The 15,615-nt window shown below is 36.0% G+C and overlaps 1 protein-coding gene across 1 annotated transcript; it reads left to right on the forward strand.

Annotated features, from left to right (window-relative positions):
• On the forward strand, positions 1 to 15,085 carry LOC142978929 (cytochrome P450 6B1-like). Its single transcript, XM_076123571.1, has 10 exons — positions 1 to 176; positions 493 to 827; positions 1,976 to 2,174; positions 3,570 to 3,932; positions 6,643 to 6,761; positions 8,991 to 9,092; positions 10,814 to 11,029; positions 11,397 to 11,536; positions 12,371 to 12,479; positions 13,567 to 15,085. The coding sequence occupies exons 2-10, from the start codon at positions 536 to 538 to the stop codon at positions 13,761 to 13,763; spliced, it is 1,737 nt and encodes a 578-aa protein (XP_075979686.1). The 5' UTR covers positions 1 to 176; positions 493 to 535; the 3' UTR covers positions 13,764 to 15,085.
• The last annotated feature ends 530 nt before the right edge of the window (positions 15,086 to 15,615 follow it).

The following is a 15,615-nucleotide window of genomic DNA, read 5'->3' on the forward strand; positions in this document are numbered from 1 at the left end:
TTGTTAACGCATTTGGCCACATTGTGCGCAGGCGCAAACCGCGGACGCTATGTCGCACGCGCAATACGATTTTTAAAAGATTTTTAATAAAAAAATACAAAAAAAATATAAAAAATGTTCAAGTGCGCCCCTGCGTGAGTGTGAAAGGATTGCAGTTTAAAAAATATATGTATTGTGTGAGTGTTTTGTATAAAAAAGTTTGTTATAGTGCTGCCAAAGTTTCTATTAAATTATTTAATGTCTCATGTGATTTCTGTCTCATGTGTGTTAGTTTATTTCGAATTTGAATGCAATCAATGTTTACAATCGGTACAAAATCTTCGGTTTTTATTCGACAGTTTCCAAACTTACGAAAGTTTTCAAAATATTGAATAGAATGGTTCTAAATTAAATGTTTGTTGTGTAGTATTCAAAATTGTTGAACAAGTCAAGTTATTTTGTTGAGTTTGGAATGAAATGTCATATTAAGTTATTTTGAAATTAATTTTCCAGCGAGATATTCCCTTTACTATGATACGGTCATAGAATCGGCAAAATGTTTGGATTCAAACACTCTATGGTGCGACTGGTGGTGTTATTAGCCTGGGTTTTGCGATATTACACCTTCGGTTCCATAGTATTATGGTATATAATTAGTTGTGGGTTATCATTTGCTGTTGTTCTTGCTATCACGACTTACGACCATGACTATTGGAGGTCAAGGGGTGTGTTTTCGCCCCCGGCGTGGCCTGTGGTCGGTCATATACTGTCCGTGGTGATGTTCAAGGAACAAGGTGGAATGTGCTTCAAAAGGATCTACGATACGTATAAGGATTTGAAGTTTTTAGGTGAGTAGAATTTTGCGTATATTTTACTTTTAGTTTTAGCACTGTTTAGCAAGAAAGTGTCGGCTCACTGGGTATAGAAGCCGATGTGTGTTGATTTTGATTCATGACTAGTATTTCATTAACATAGGCAGTAAAAAATATTAATGTTTAATATGTGCGGTGTGCCAAACCACCAATCCATATATCACCAGTCCAAATTAATAGAGCGATAGGTAGATCGTAGATAAGTGAAATTTAGTTCATTTTTCTTTAATATTTTAACCAACATTTATAAATATGTCAAATCAACCCAAACACAGATAAAAACAGCTAGTTATTATCTCTGAGGCCCTATTCTGAAGTTAAGCTCATTTACTCGGAACGGAAAGTGAAAAAAGTGTTTTTTTTAATGTAATGTACGTAAATTGCGATTATTATTAATAGAGCAGAGAACTTTATATTATAAGTACTTAGATTAGTCTATAACTGTAACTTACCGGAAATCTACAAAATATATAAGTATTCATTATTTATTAAGGGTCAGTTTATCAGTTTACGGATAAGTGCTTTATGCAAACAACAGTCAAAATTCTATCTGATGAGCTATCTGAAACTTATCCAGGGGTGGTGCCAACCAGGAAATAGTATAATATATTATGTACCTAGTACATATTTGTATGTAATGTAAAGTAAAAAATGGGTAGACAGTAAATATTGTATGATTAATAAAAGCAACCATTAAAAGTGAAAAAACAATTATCGTTTACTATTAATTAACTAAATATTCCCGCAATTTACAATAATAATACTTATGCAATTTGAGATTTCCCAACAGCGTGAGAATACTTTCCAAAAAGCGTTAATTAATACCTACTTAAAATACTTCTATTTAAGTAGGTATAGATAAAAATCTGTCTATAATTATTAGTTTTGAATACACTATCCAATTGACAACAAAAAAACAATTGAGTTTCCTCTTTCCATTAAACTAACCCATTGCTGTTCCACTGCTAGTCGAGGATCTCCTACTAAATTGAGGGAGGGGTGAGCCTTGAATCCACCACGATGGCCAAGTGCAGGTTGGGGTCTTTGCATGCCAACTTTGAACTTGTCCTATAGACCATTTTCTCTGGATCTTACACTAACGTGTCCCCTAAATAACTTTCCAGGTACCCACCAGTTTTACCAGCGCACGTTAGTAGTCCGAGACCCTGAACTGATCAGACGGGTCTGTGTCAACGACTTCCAGCACTTCACCGACCGAGGGTTCTTCTTCAATAAGGATGTGGATCCACTAGCTGGCTCTGTGCTGTTCTTGAGGGGCAACGAGTGGAAGAGGCTTAGAGCTAAAATATCGCCTATATTCTCGTAAGTTGCTTATACAAATGTTGAAATTAAAGGTGAAGAAAATTTTTATATAAATGTCAGAATATGCCAGTATCGTGACTCAAAGATAAGTGACGGTAAACCTATCTGATAGATACGGTGTTTTAAATGTATGAATATTATTATATCTGCCAGTACCTACTCTACTTGATGAGCTAACTGTTTCTTATCCAGAAGTCATTACATCCTGTTCTTGGAAGAGTATCTTTGGTATTTATGGAAAAAAATGCACTCCTCATTATTAACAATAATAAAATGAAGTAGAATTTATAGTCTATTCTAAAAAACTGAGACTTTCTAGACTATTCTAGAGAACTTAGTAGAGCACCTTGTATGATTTGATTGATTCTTCGGGTGGGGATATGCAATATTCATAATTTTGAACACCAGTGACCCGCAAACTTACGCAGATATACGCTGTTTGATAAAGATTCTTTATTTTGAGAATGCACAAAATAAGACATTATAAATTTAACCTGTTATGTCCCAGTGCTGGCCAAGGCTCTCCTCAAGGGTATTGGGGAAGCAGTAAGGCGTTGAGTCCACCACGCCAACTAATTGTATCTTGGGAATTTTGCATACCTTCAAAAGCTATGTTAAATAACTCTCAATCATGCAAGGTTGCATTATGGTGTTTTTTTTCACCGTTGGAACAAGTGATAATTATTTCTTATAAACACATAACTCCGAAACATCACTGATGTGTTGCCTCATGTATACATGTACCTAAAGACACTCTACTAAGTTGTCAGACTATAACACTCCTGTAATGAGACTCAGGTGTACTCAAATGCAAAAATAGATCTACAAATACATAGAGTCTGTACGTTAATCGAATGCCTTCTTGACAAATGTGCAATGCTCTACTGCTCTAGTAATACCTCACGTTTGATAAGTTATCTAGTGCCTTTCCAATGCATCCTACACGACCTGAATTTATTGTAGATTGAACGCTCTCTTTTAAAAAGACTTTTCTGTTGACGTTGTAAGCTGTCAATGGATTGGCTTGATATTTTATTGTATGTCTAATGTGTATTTGTTGTTGGGTTCATTCTAAAATATCTTACCTATTTATTTTACTACACTATCTCTGTAGCGCGATCGGTAATGTGTGACTGCTGATCACTAGGTCCCTGGTTCGATTCCCGGAGCAGGAAAAGTGCTATTGGCTTTTGCTAATTTATATTGGAACATTTATATTAATAGTGACCCAGAGTTTGGTAACATGCTCGGTATATGACAATAGGTTCGCCGCCTATTGCCTGGGACCAATGATACTAATAGCAAAACGTGGATATATGGATATAACACTCGTATTATTATGGAGTATGTACGTAAAAGCGTAAGATTTTCAAACTATCTTTTTATTATTTTCAGGCCGAACAAACTACGAGGAATGTTCCCGCTCATAGAAAACACAGCAGAAGAATTTGTAACCAGAGTAAAAGAATTACTTACACAGCCTAAAACTAACACCATTCAACCAGCTGACCAAGGCGAGTCACAGCCTAAAAACACGACAAGCAACGGCATAACCAAAGAAGCAAACGGTCAATCGAATGGTGTGAAACTGAACTACTCTGTGGTTAATTCCGAGAAACTTGTGGGAGGTTACACTGCTGATGCCATAGTTCCTTGTGCGTTTGGTTTGAAGAGTAACGTGATGTACAATGAAGAGGACCCTTTTGCTGTGGCACTACATGCGTTCTATGAAATGTCGCTGTTTAATATATTTGAGAAGTAAGTATGTTTTAGTTTTGTCGCAACCTAGTAGCCTACTCCGGTTTCGGCCGGTTTAATAAGTTATGTTACAAAAAACCTTTACAATTGTTTGCCTCCGTGGCGCAGTGGTTTAGGTCGCCACGCCGATACCACTGCAACGGGAGGTCGTGGGTTCGATTCCCACACGGAGCAATTATTTGTGCGATCCACAAATAATTGTTTCGGGTCTGGTTGTACTTTGTGTCCGTTGTTTGTATGTTTGTAAAAGTCCCCGCGACACAAGAGCAATTCTTAGTGTGGTAGTTGTCTTTTTGAAATAGAAATAGATTTTTTAAATAAACCATCCTCTTGAATCACCCTATCTATTAAAAAGAAGTTCAAAGATCTAGGCATACTTATGGACTGACAGCGGAAGGTGACGTTGTTTAGTGTAGTGATCAGCAATTAGAAGCTATGCCTTATTAATAAATGCGCTGTAAACATAGATTACATCCGGGCTACAATTGATATATCTTTATATATATAATTCTTCTGTAAGTGTGTATGTCACTGAACTTCTCTTAAACGACTGGACCGATTTTGATGAATTTTTTTGTGTGTGCTGAAGGATCTGAGAATGGTTTGAGATTATTAAAAAAAGTTGAAAATTTTCAAATTAAAGACGTGTAGACAGGACAACGTCTGTCAGGTCCGCTAGTCTATTATAAATTAGAACAGACCTGGACTAACAGGCACTTTACCCGACTCGGGAATCAAACCTGAGACCTTACGATCAGTAGTCGGTCGGATACACTACCGACCGCGCCACAGAGGCAATAAAACTTTTAGCTGTCGATTGGTACAATAACTGATTAATCCTAACTGTTTAGTTACCTAAATTAACATTACATTCGTTTTAGATTTGCTGATTGTATTCGAAATATTTGCTTATTAGGTAATAAGCTAAGTAATTGTTTTCTGTTTGCGAAGTGTTCTAGCGTCCTAACTTCGAAAGTCAATCCATTTACATATTGACATTAATCAATCTGCTAATTATGCTTAATCAGCTTGCTAAGTAAGTTATTTTCCCATGGCGGTTGACTAGATGTATACTATAGTGCAACAACTTGGTAGAGCGTTATATGAAAGGTTCGCAGGTTAAGGAGGCATGCCATAAGCATGGGCATCACTCCACTTTACTTAATTCTGTGTATACTACCGAAAACCCGAAAGCGTGCATACAACACTCTCTTCTAAGTTGTTGGACACTCACGGTGAGATGTATCTTATTTTTGCATTTAAGACTACTAATATTTTAGGATTGATGAGTATTCATAACTTGGCAAATTCCTTTGTTTTAAATTTTGTATAAAAATCTGATCAGCGCCTCTGATGGGTGTCGTAGGAACTACTTTGGCAGTACATTCGAAATGTCAAAATTTCTATACTCGACAGTACCGACTGTACAGAATCGCACTATATAGTGACCATCAATTTGACGTACACTAGTTATCAACTGAGAAACGTTTACAAATCCTTACTCGCGGCAACACAATTTATTTTTATAAACCCAATTTTCTTTCAATAGCATTCACATATCGTCTCTATCTAATATGATCACGTCTCCTTCATTTATTCTTCCAAACAAATTAACACGAAATTGATTCCTAACTTTGGTCCAAGATCGGCCAATCAATTTTATATATCCAATTTCAGAACTAACTTAGAAAGGCTAAGTATTGAAAAGTTAGTTGTAAGTTATAATGTTCATAATTTGCACTAAGTCAAAGAATTTATGAGAAACTAGCTGACCCGCGCAACTTTGCTTGCGTCACATAAGAGCGAATGGGTCATCATTTTCTCCGTTTTTGTAAAAAATATTACTGGTACTCCGCTCTTATTAGTCATAATGTGATGTTTTATAGCCTATAGCCTTCCTCAATAAATAGGCTAACCAACAGTAAGATATTATTTCAATTACACCTGTAGTTCCTGAGTTTCGCGTTTTCAACCAAAAAACAAACAAACTCTACAATTTTATAATATTAGTATAGATGATATTAAGTGACAGTTTGTTATATAGTTTTCTTGATTGGATTAGGTAAAGTCGAAATTCAATGAGTCTTTAAAAGCAATGAGATGGTTTAGTAAACAAAGTGGAACGATTCTTTTTATTTTCGTTTTAATTAAGATCAAATTGAGTTGCAGAAATGACTTTGTAATAAAAGGTTAATTGACAAAATGACTGCATTTTCGTATTTTCAATATTCATTTATTTGTAATTAATCCGAATTTAATAACTAATTTTTGATACCTTATTTGTTTACCCGACGTTTCGATCAAATTGCATCGATCGGGATCACAGGCTGACAGATAGCACAACCGAGTCAGCTCGTCACCGCTGCATTGTACAAGCCGCAATAGTTTAAAAACGTTAACTATTTCTTAATTAAAAGACATACACAAATCAAATCTGCGATGTCTTGAAAAAAGTTCAAGTGCGTAGTACTCGTAACCGGCGCGCGGCGGTCCTGTAGGACAGGATGTATGTGAATAAGGCAAGGGAAGTTTGTAAGGATCATACCAAGTGGCGTTCTTTGGTCTTTGCCTACCCCTATGGGAAAAAGGCGTGCAACAAACAGCTGCAATTTATCAGCCCGTGACCGTTGCATTTAATATTATATCTGCAAGTCACAATAGTTTAAACTTAACGTTAACTAAATGTTAAATTTTGTGTTTGTGTTTACAGGACGATGCGTCAGTTCTGGCCAGCTTTTGTATTGTTCTTCAGAATGAGAATCATACCTAAGAAGACGCACGATTTCTTCTACAACATCGTCACCAGCGTGCTGAGAGCCAGAGAGAATGGTAAACCATAAAGCTTACTTAAACACACATTAAATGAAAACTCTGTGTGCCTGTTTAATTACAGTGCGTTATTATAAAAATGAAATTTAAAAACCGCCTGAGCACGAGTTAGTTTCCTTGCCATTATTTATAAAAACAGCAATAAATCACGTATGTTGTATTGAAGCCCCCTTCAAAGATTGTTTCATCCAGTTTGTATAGTACTTAAAAATAAATAAATATCATTGGACAACTCACACACGGTCATTTGATTCCAAACTAAGCAGAGCTTGTACTATGGTAACCAAATAACTGATAAACATACTTATATACTTCTAAATACATACTTATATAGATACATTAACATTCAGGCTCAGAACAAATACTCGTGCTCATCACACAAAGATTTGTCCCGGGTGGGATTAAAACCCACCACACGCGGCGCTTTGGTTATTGCGGCAAGGTGACCACTTTAACCACAGCGCCAAACGTGCACGTACTTACTCGTAGTGTTACAGAAATACGTCACTTGCATCTGATTATCACGGTTTATGAGATGCAGCCTGGTGACAGACAGTAAAGTCTTAGTAATAGGTGGTGTTTTACTCTTTGAAATTTTAAAAATATCAATAGACATACTACAGGTCTTCTCGTGTCATGTTTTTAAGCAAGACTAACTAAATTTTGTTTCTTAGTCGCGAATACAACTTATGGCACTTGTGTACAGGTATTTTGTACATTTGATTCTGTTCAGCGAGTTTTGGAGCTGACTGAACAATAATTGTAACGATCTCAGCCATGAAAACTATTGCGAATTTTTATTGCAGTGTAGCGCTAAAAATGTAGAATAAACTGTGTCAGCGCAAAGTCCACAATACCACAAATGTCCATATTGTCAATTAACTAAAATCAAATGAAATATTAAAACATGTTTTACATGTTAAACAATAAACAAGTTTTACAAATTGACATTGTTTTCAGTTTTTCACAATAAGCTGCATGTTTCATACATTCAACGTTTTATGAAATGGGAGTCACAGCATATTATTGGTATTTACTATGAATTGTTCCTTTCTGTTGTAGCTGAATATTACTGGAAATAAATCTAAGTGGATGATAAAAATTGACTAACTTGTCGAATGATTATTATCTGATTCAATATTTTTGCTCATATCATTACGCTTGTTATCCATGAAGGTGAACGTAGAGGAGAAAAAATACCCGTTTTGTCATTTATAATGTTGAATCTATGAAATAAGAGGGAGCCTATTGCTTTATACTGGGCGTTAAACCAAACCCCAGAACTACAATTGCGAACACTCCAACCTGAAATCTAAGGTTTTCCGATCAGTCATATACCCTATCGCTTAGAACATGAAAGGCAACAATAACAGATAAATTTATTCCTATTATATTGGCTGCCTCTTAGTTCGTCAAAGGGACTAGCATACCATATACTGGTCCTATTGACCGCGACAATGGACTCGCCTTTTATAAACAAGAGACGTACAGCACAAACGGCAAAACATGATGTATTTCTGCCTTAACCTTCGCCAACAACAGTCGTAATGCTTACCAAAGTAAAGCAACACCGAGTGTTATTCTGTTACATTATACCTCGTTCCGCACCAAAAGTGATAACTCTATGTAAAATTTTCCTTCAGTTACCTAATGGTAGCGTAATTCATTCGTACAAGCATTCTGCCTTATGAATTGAACCAGAAGAACTCGATTGTGTTCATTTCCATTGCATTATACGATACATGTTCCGATTAATTACAAATTCAGTCATATTTTGTATAGCTGTTATACTTGTTAACAGCTTGTTTTGTTAACTGATCCGATTTATGTTTTTAAGGTCATCGAATGAAACATTTGAATAGTATGGCATTTGAAGAATATAGTGTGTAGGTATTTTACGGAGATATGAGTAATGTATCAATAGCATTTTTCCAAATTAGTCTAACCGGTGAGTTACGAAAGCAACAAAGCGACTAGAGTTACTTTCGCATTTATAGTGTAAGTAAAAATGCATGTAAACCACATGAAAAAGTAAAAAAATCTATGTTATAGTTATTGATTGTTTTAGGGATATCTAATAGAAATCCTTATAAGTAATAACCGGTTTGACATCATACAGTTGTCAGAGGGATACAAACCAACGAATTCTCGATAGAATAGCTACTAAATCGTACAATATTTATGAAGCAATATGTACAATAGTAACAAATTGTTCGTTGTTTATTTCAGGCGTTCAAGAGAAACGTGGAGACTTCATAGACATGATGATGGCGCTGAGAAACGATGAAACCAACAACAATTGCAAGAAAGATACCGAAGATGTTGAAATTAGTGAGTTTTATTATTTTTATTAATGTTTTAACCCATGATTGTCCCACTGCTAGGACCAGACTGTCCACTAACTGTTCACTAACTAACCGCCTCCCTCATTCGGACTCTCCCGAATGAGGGAGGTATAGTTAGTTGTCTCATGGTTAATGGTCAAAGTTGTTCAAGCCGCCCGAAAGGCATTTGACATGGCTTAGCTTTGGTTGTTATCTATGGAGACAACAACCGGGGCCAACTTTTTACGTGCCCTCCGAAGAGAACAGTATTATTATATTACAGAGCGAGTATTATTGTTAGTATTACCGAGCGAGTTAGGATACTTTTGGCTACAGTTGAGATTATGCCTACACTCTTACAGATATCGAAAATACTCAATAATACTTTTTAAATCATCTCAATAGAACCCTAGACTTCAAGTGAACTGTTTATTGACTCTACTTATAACTCTTAAAAGTAAAACAATAACCCGTTTAATAATAAAATTAAAAGTATCTTACGATAATAGGCAGCAGACGAAAGCCGTTTACTGCCTATTAAAAGGTCTCGGGTTCGAACCTAATTAATAAACATTACTGAATAGGTTCATTTAGGTCACCTAGTCTTAGCACAATAACACTTTAGACCTTTGGTTTAAGATATTAATTAGAAAATCTACTTTCTTGTTGTTTTAAGCGGCTGTAAAGTCTATAAGGCCCTTCGTAGACAAAGCTGTGCAAATCTCCGAAACTTAACAATTTTATTGAAAGCCGAGTGGTGTAAGTTGGCACCTCCCTCGCAAGTAGTTGTAGGTTCAAACCCGAGGCAACACACCAATGACTTTTCGAAGTTATGTGTGTATTAGAAATAATGATCACTAGCTCTAGCGGTAACGGAAAACATCGTAATGAAACCTTGCATGCCTAAAAATTTGCATAATACATTTATTGAGGGCATACAAAGTTTCCAACCCGCACTTGGCCAGCCTTGGTAGACTTAAGGCCTAACCCCTCTCTCGTTTGGGAAAGACCCTTGCCCTGCAGAGGGACAGTAACGGGTTATAAAAAAAGTACAACTACCACCAGACAATCCAGTCGCGGCACGAATATCGGCGTCGAGACTAGTATACGAACCTTAATGAAATTGTATAGCGATAATAGTTTGAAGTCTAAACTTGAGTATCGAGGACTTGCGTAGCCTTGTGTACGAAGGGCTTAGCTGCTATTGGTCCTTAGAGAATGAAATCTACTTTACCGAATTGCTGAAGATTATTGAAAAACCGCATTTGACAATGGTATTAAAGTTTGACAATGAGTTGGATTTATCAAAATGTAATATTTTAGAGTGATTAATATTCTAATTGCATTGTCAAATTCGTTAGAAGATAGTCGATTGTGAAATCAGTAAGAATTAGAAATCTTGGAAACTTAAAGATTATAAATTCGTGTTTGTGTAAAAAGCGTTCCACATTGCATGGTCTGCAATCCACATTTGAACAGTATAGTAGACTCAAGGGCTAATCTCTCATTCAGAAGGTGCCCTTTAACCAGCAGTGGTAAAGTCACGAGATAGGAAAGAAAAAAAGAAACAATCTAATACTTTATCTGTAAATATACAAAAATATAAATGTTTTATTCATTAAAAATCTCGCTTAATACCACTGATGTTTGAAATAATCCAAAACGGGTGCAAATATGTGTAAAAAGCAAAAAGACATACCTCATCGTTACTACCATTTTCTTTGACAGCTGACATGGTAATATCAGCAAATGCCTTCATCATCTTCCTCGGTGGCTTCGAGACTACTTCCTCCACCCTCGCCTTCCTGTTCCTGGAGCTGGCTGCTCACCAAGAGGTGCAGGAGAAGATGAGGGCCGAGATCCGAGAGGTCCTGGACCGACATGAGGGGAAGATCAGCTATGAACTGCTGCAGGAGCTGGTCTACATGGAGATGGTTATTCAGGGTACATTCTTTAGTTTTATATGTCACTAGCGGCTGATATTACTGTAAGAGTTTACACAAACCATTTGCAAATTATACACTAGTAACTTACTCGAAAATAGCTCTATCTATCGGTTAAAACCGCTTGAAGTTCAAGAAATTTTGAGTTTTTCGCGAAGACAGATACTCGTAGACAGACAGACAGACGCAGCGAGGGAGCTTTATTTTATAATATATTATATAGTGATGATTAAATTAGAAACAAATGCGCCTGATGGAGAATGTGTTGTTTTTCTCGCTTTTGTTACTTTTGCTGCTGGCACGTTTGGCTAGTTTGCCTTATTCAGTTAGCATTTGAAATAACTAATGCCATGTTGTATGTTTTCCAGAAACACTTCGCTTGTACCCCCCATTCCCGAGCATTCAGCGCATGTGTACCAAAGATTACATGATACCTGGCACCGATACCGTGGTGGAAAAGGGCACCATCGTCCTCTTCCCAACGTTGGGCATACAGAGAGATGAACAGGTAATTTTGAAAACGATCGTATTTTGCTGATATGGTATTACATTTTGATGTCAACTTTATTTCAATAGGATATAATGTAATTTGTTTGGATCTTTGTGCATAAATTTAACGAAGTCTGTGTAATGTGAAGAAAAAACATAACACACCAATCATTTACTCATAGTCCAACAACTTAATAGAGAGAAGAGTATGCCAGATTCGCCGCTGGCGGAGGTATAAGTAGAAAATTCAGAATTAAGAACATCATTAACCTGTTTACTGAAGATTTATGCAGCTGATGGTGTTCTGTTTGATATCTGAGCAATCTACATACACAGATAAATGAATGAATGTTATAAACTTGAAAGTTAAATAATACCCTCCTGTCGCCCAAGAACAACTTTAATTAACAATCTAAAAGAATATTTTGTTTTCGTGGAAGAACAAAAATGTCGATAAAACTCTAAATAGTACTCATCTGAGGACACTGGTTCTTTATCGGTTGTAGACACTATTAATAATTGGTCTTTAATCGCTTTTATATTATGTTCTTACGTAAGTACAATGGGCTGCAGGAGGAAGTCATTTTCGAAGATAGGAAAAAAATTAAAATAGTTTCTTGGTACTCAAATTACCTACTGTTTAGATGACGTCTTATTTAATAGACGGCGAGCCTGTTGCCATTGACCAGGCACATTACCAAAGTCTGGACTATTACTAAGAAAGAAGTATGTAGAATATTTCTTCTAGAAAAGACTTATAGTACTTTTCGACCAGGAAATCGAACCGTACCTTTAAAACCGCTTAATATAGATGTTATACAATATTATTATGTACCTATATTGTATGTTTCAGTATTTCGAGCGCGCATCATCGTTCTACCCTGAACGATGGGCTGACGGCGCCCAGCAGCCGCCGCCCGGCGTCTACATGCCATTCGGAGACGGACCACGATATTGTATAGGTAATGTTTTAATAAATATTTCTAAGGGATTATATATTAATTTGTTCGAGAACATTTATAGATGATATGGATGAAAAACTACGCTAGATTTTACAAAAAAATACAATACATCAATTAAAATAGAAAAGCAATGAGTCGTATCTATCATGCTTGATGATGCAGTCTTTTAATACTACTGAAATAAAATGGTAGTTAATTGCACACTTAAGCACTGTTTTGAAGTTAATATTGTGGAATTACTGGCCACTGTCAAAGTATATCTTATTAAAGTATTTTGAAAGAAGTATTTTAAATATTGGACAGTATAGATTGTGTACATTTTAATTTGATTCTGAACGGGAAATTAACACTACATTACCTTAGTTCATACTTAAAATAAAATAGGTAATATAAAACCATTCACAGTGTTTCTCTAGTTACAACTTCACAAACGAACAAACACATTCCATTCCAGTTTCGTCCGTAATGCTTTCTCAGAACTTATGTTGTAACGTCAGCAAAATAAATAACATATCGTGTTACCACACCGTTTCGCAACGACCACTGGCGGGTGTCGTTTTGCTAACCTTACAATTGGCTAAACTGCCAACTTGATATTTTTATAAACATTATATTTCTTGCTTAGCTATATGTATTTCTGTTTAATATGGCTTGAATTTTATGCTGATATGGTATTAAATTTTGATGTCAACTTAATTTTAATACAATTTATTTGTTTGTCCGTTTGTTTTTTTTATTTCATTTTGGTACGTATTTAATTAAGTTGTGTAATGTAATGAAAAATCATATCACACCAATAATTTATTTGTAGTCTTACAACTTTGTAGAGAGCCTTGAATATGTAAGATTCAAGGCGTGCGGAGAAGAGAAAATTTAGAATTTAGAACATCATTGATCTGTAGACTTAGGCAGCAGATGACGTTCTGTTTGATACAATTTTAGATATATACAGAATTCTTCATTATAATCGTGATACAATCATGCATGCCAAGGCTCTCTACTAAGTTGTCCGACTACAGTATATAAATTTTGAACTATATTTCACACCCATACCAACTAATAAGTTATCTAATCGTTCTATTTACAGGCAAAAGATTCGCAATGATCCAAATGAAGTGCTGTCTAATACGTGTGCTTCAACACATTCGCATCACGCCAGCGCCGCGGGCCAACAAGTTGGGCGAGCCGCTCGTCCAGCCGCGGCTCGAGCCTTTCACCGCGGACCCGCGCTCCCCACTCACCCTCCACCCCGCTGACTCGCTAGTCACACTCAGTTTGTTATGACGAATTTAACACTGACTTAACTTTGATTAAAGGACTATAGTGTAGTCGACTTAGGCCCAACGCAAACCAGCGGAGATGCGGCGAAGATGCTGAGAAAGCAATGAATTTAGAATAACTTCTTTGTCATGTGGATTAAAGCGGCATGTCAAAGATCGATTAGGTACAACTTGGTGCGCTACGCGTCTTAAGGCTTGCCACACACATATAAAACCGAATATGTGTAGATGAACCCGATTGGTACGAGCCGAACAAGTCAGTGGAGTCGGTTTTTTTCTTTGATAAATACTGCTGAAACGAACTTGTCGAACGAAATATGTGTAACAAGTCGTAACCGGCATGTATGTTCAAAACCACATGTCTTAGGAGTTAAGGTCTATGTACATTTGAGTTGTTCTCATTATCTTCGCCATACCTCTACTGGTTTGCGTTGGGCATGGTTAACTTTATTTCGCACACAAAGGTATAGCTTATTTTCACTCCATTAAAATTGTTATCATCTTCTGTACAAGAGAGATTTTAAAGTAATTCGGTACCAGCTGTCAGAGGTTTGTAAGTCTGGTAAACAGTAGCTCAATTCTCTTTTACTATCGAGTAACGAGAGCCGACCTGTCATCGAAAAATTTTGCATAAAAATCTGATCAGCGCCTCTGACGGGCGTCGTAGGAAATATTTTGGCAGTACATTCTAAATGTCAAAAATTCGATAGCTAGCCGGTTGTCGGTAGTCGATAGTAGTACAGAATTGAGGTACAGTCCTACCGATATCGTGTTACCTAGGTAACTGGGTTGTGGAGGTTAGCTAATGAAATGCTTCGCGTTGTACCGGGTACCTTTAGATAAAAATTTAATCATAAAAACCTTTTTAGTGTTTCTGCAACTGCACATTCAAACTGGAAAATGGATTTAATGGGTATTTATAGTAAGTTAAGAACGTAGAAGTTAAACGTAGTAAGTAGATAAGTTAGGAAAAATAATTGGTTGAATAAATAATTATCAAAAACAATGAAAAGATGTACTCCAACTGAGTAAATTTTTTGTTAGATATTTTTTTTTGAGAAACCATTTTGACAATTATATGGGGAAAATTCGTAAAGAAGGATTTAAAAATTATTATTGATCCAGTTATGTTTACTGTGGAACTACTTAGATGGTACCTTAATTATTTGAGACATTTAATGATATAAAGAAAAGTATACCGAGTCATAATTATATTAAAATACTTTATAATCTAGTTTAAGAGAGTTGAAAGAATTTTGTTACGATATTCTGTAAGTGCTTTCATATTTTTGTAAATAAATCTCTTTTACTTCAAAGTTTGCATTTATACATCTATAAATCAATTCCTTTCATTTAAAGTAATACTAGTTATTCACATCTGGTAAGTACCTACGTATTTAATTATCCATACTACCTTATATAATAAATAAAGAATCGCGATTTATCCTTGCATACCTAAAAGTTGTTAAACGCATTTCTTGCAAAGACCATAACCAACACATGGCCAGCGTGGTGGCCTCAAAGCTTAACCCCTCCCTCATTCGGGAGTAGACCCTCGCTTAGCAGTGTAATAGTCATGGGTTAAAAAATGCAAATTTCTGTCTATTATAATTTAACCAACACTCATTAGCATGGAGATAGTTGAAGACCTGTCAAACATTAGTTACTGCTTTGTTACCGAAATCTAGCGAACAGAGTCGCGTTGACTAGTTAGTTAATAAATGTAACTTACGTATACTTAATAACGATTTGTGCTTAGGTTTACAACCCCACCGTTGGTAACCGTAGTTATTTAGTACTAGCTGACCCGCGCAACTTCACTTGCGTCACATAAGAGAGAATGGGTCAAAATGTCC

Source organism: Anticarsia gemmatalis, chromosome 15 (genome assembly GCF_050436995.1).
Source record: "Anticarsia gemmatalis isolate Benzon Research Colony breed Stoneville strain chromosome 15, ilAntGemm2 primary, whole genome shotgun sequence".
Classification (NCBI taxonomy): Eukaryota; Metazoa; Arthropoda; class Insecta; order Lepidoptera; family Erebidae; genus Anticarsia; species Anticarsia gemmatalis.

What these genes read in the sequence shown, in the direction of transcription:
- LOC142978929 (XM_076123571.1), top strand. Translation starts at nt 536, where the DNA reads ATGTTTGGATTCAAACACTCTATGGTGCGACTGGTGGTGTTATTAGCC. An exon ending in GCTGAGAGCCAGAGAGAATG is followed by an intron (nt 6,762 to 8,990) that starts GTAAACCATAAA and finishes TGTTTATTTCAG; the next exon opens with GCGTTCAAGAGAAACGTGGA. An exon ending in TACCGAAGATGTTGAAATTA is followed by an intron (nt 9,093 to 10,813) that starts GTGAGTTTTATT and finishes TTTCTTTGACAG; the next exon opens with CTGACATGGTAATATCAGCA.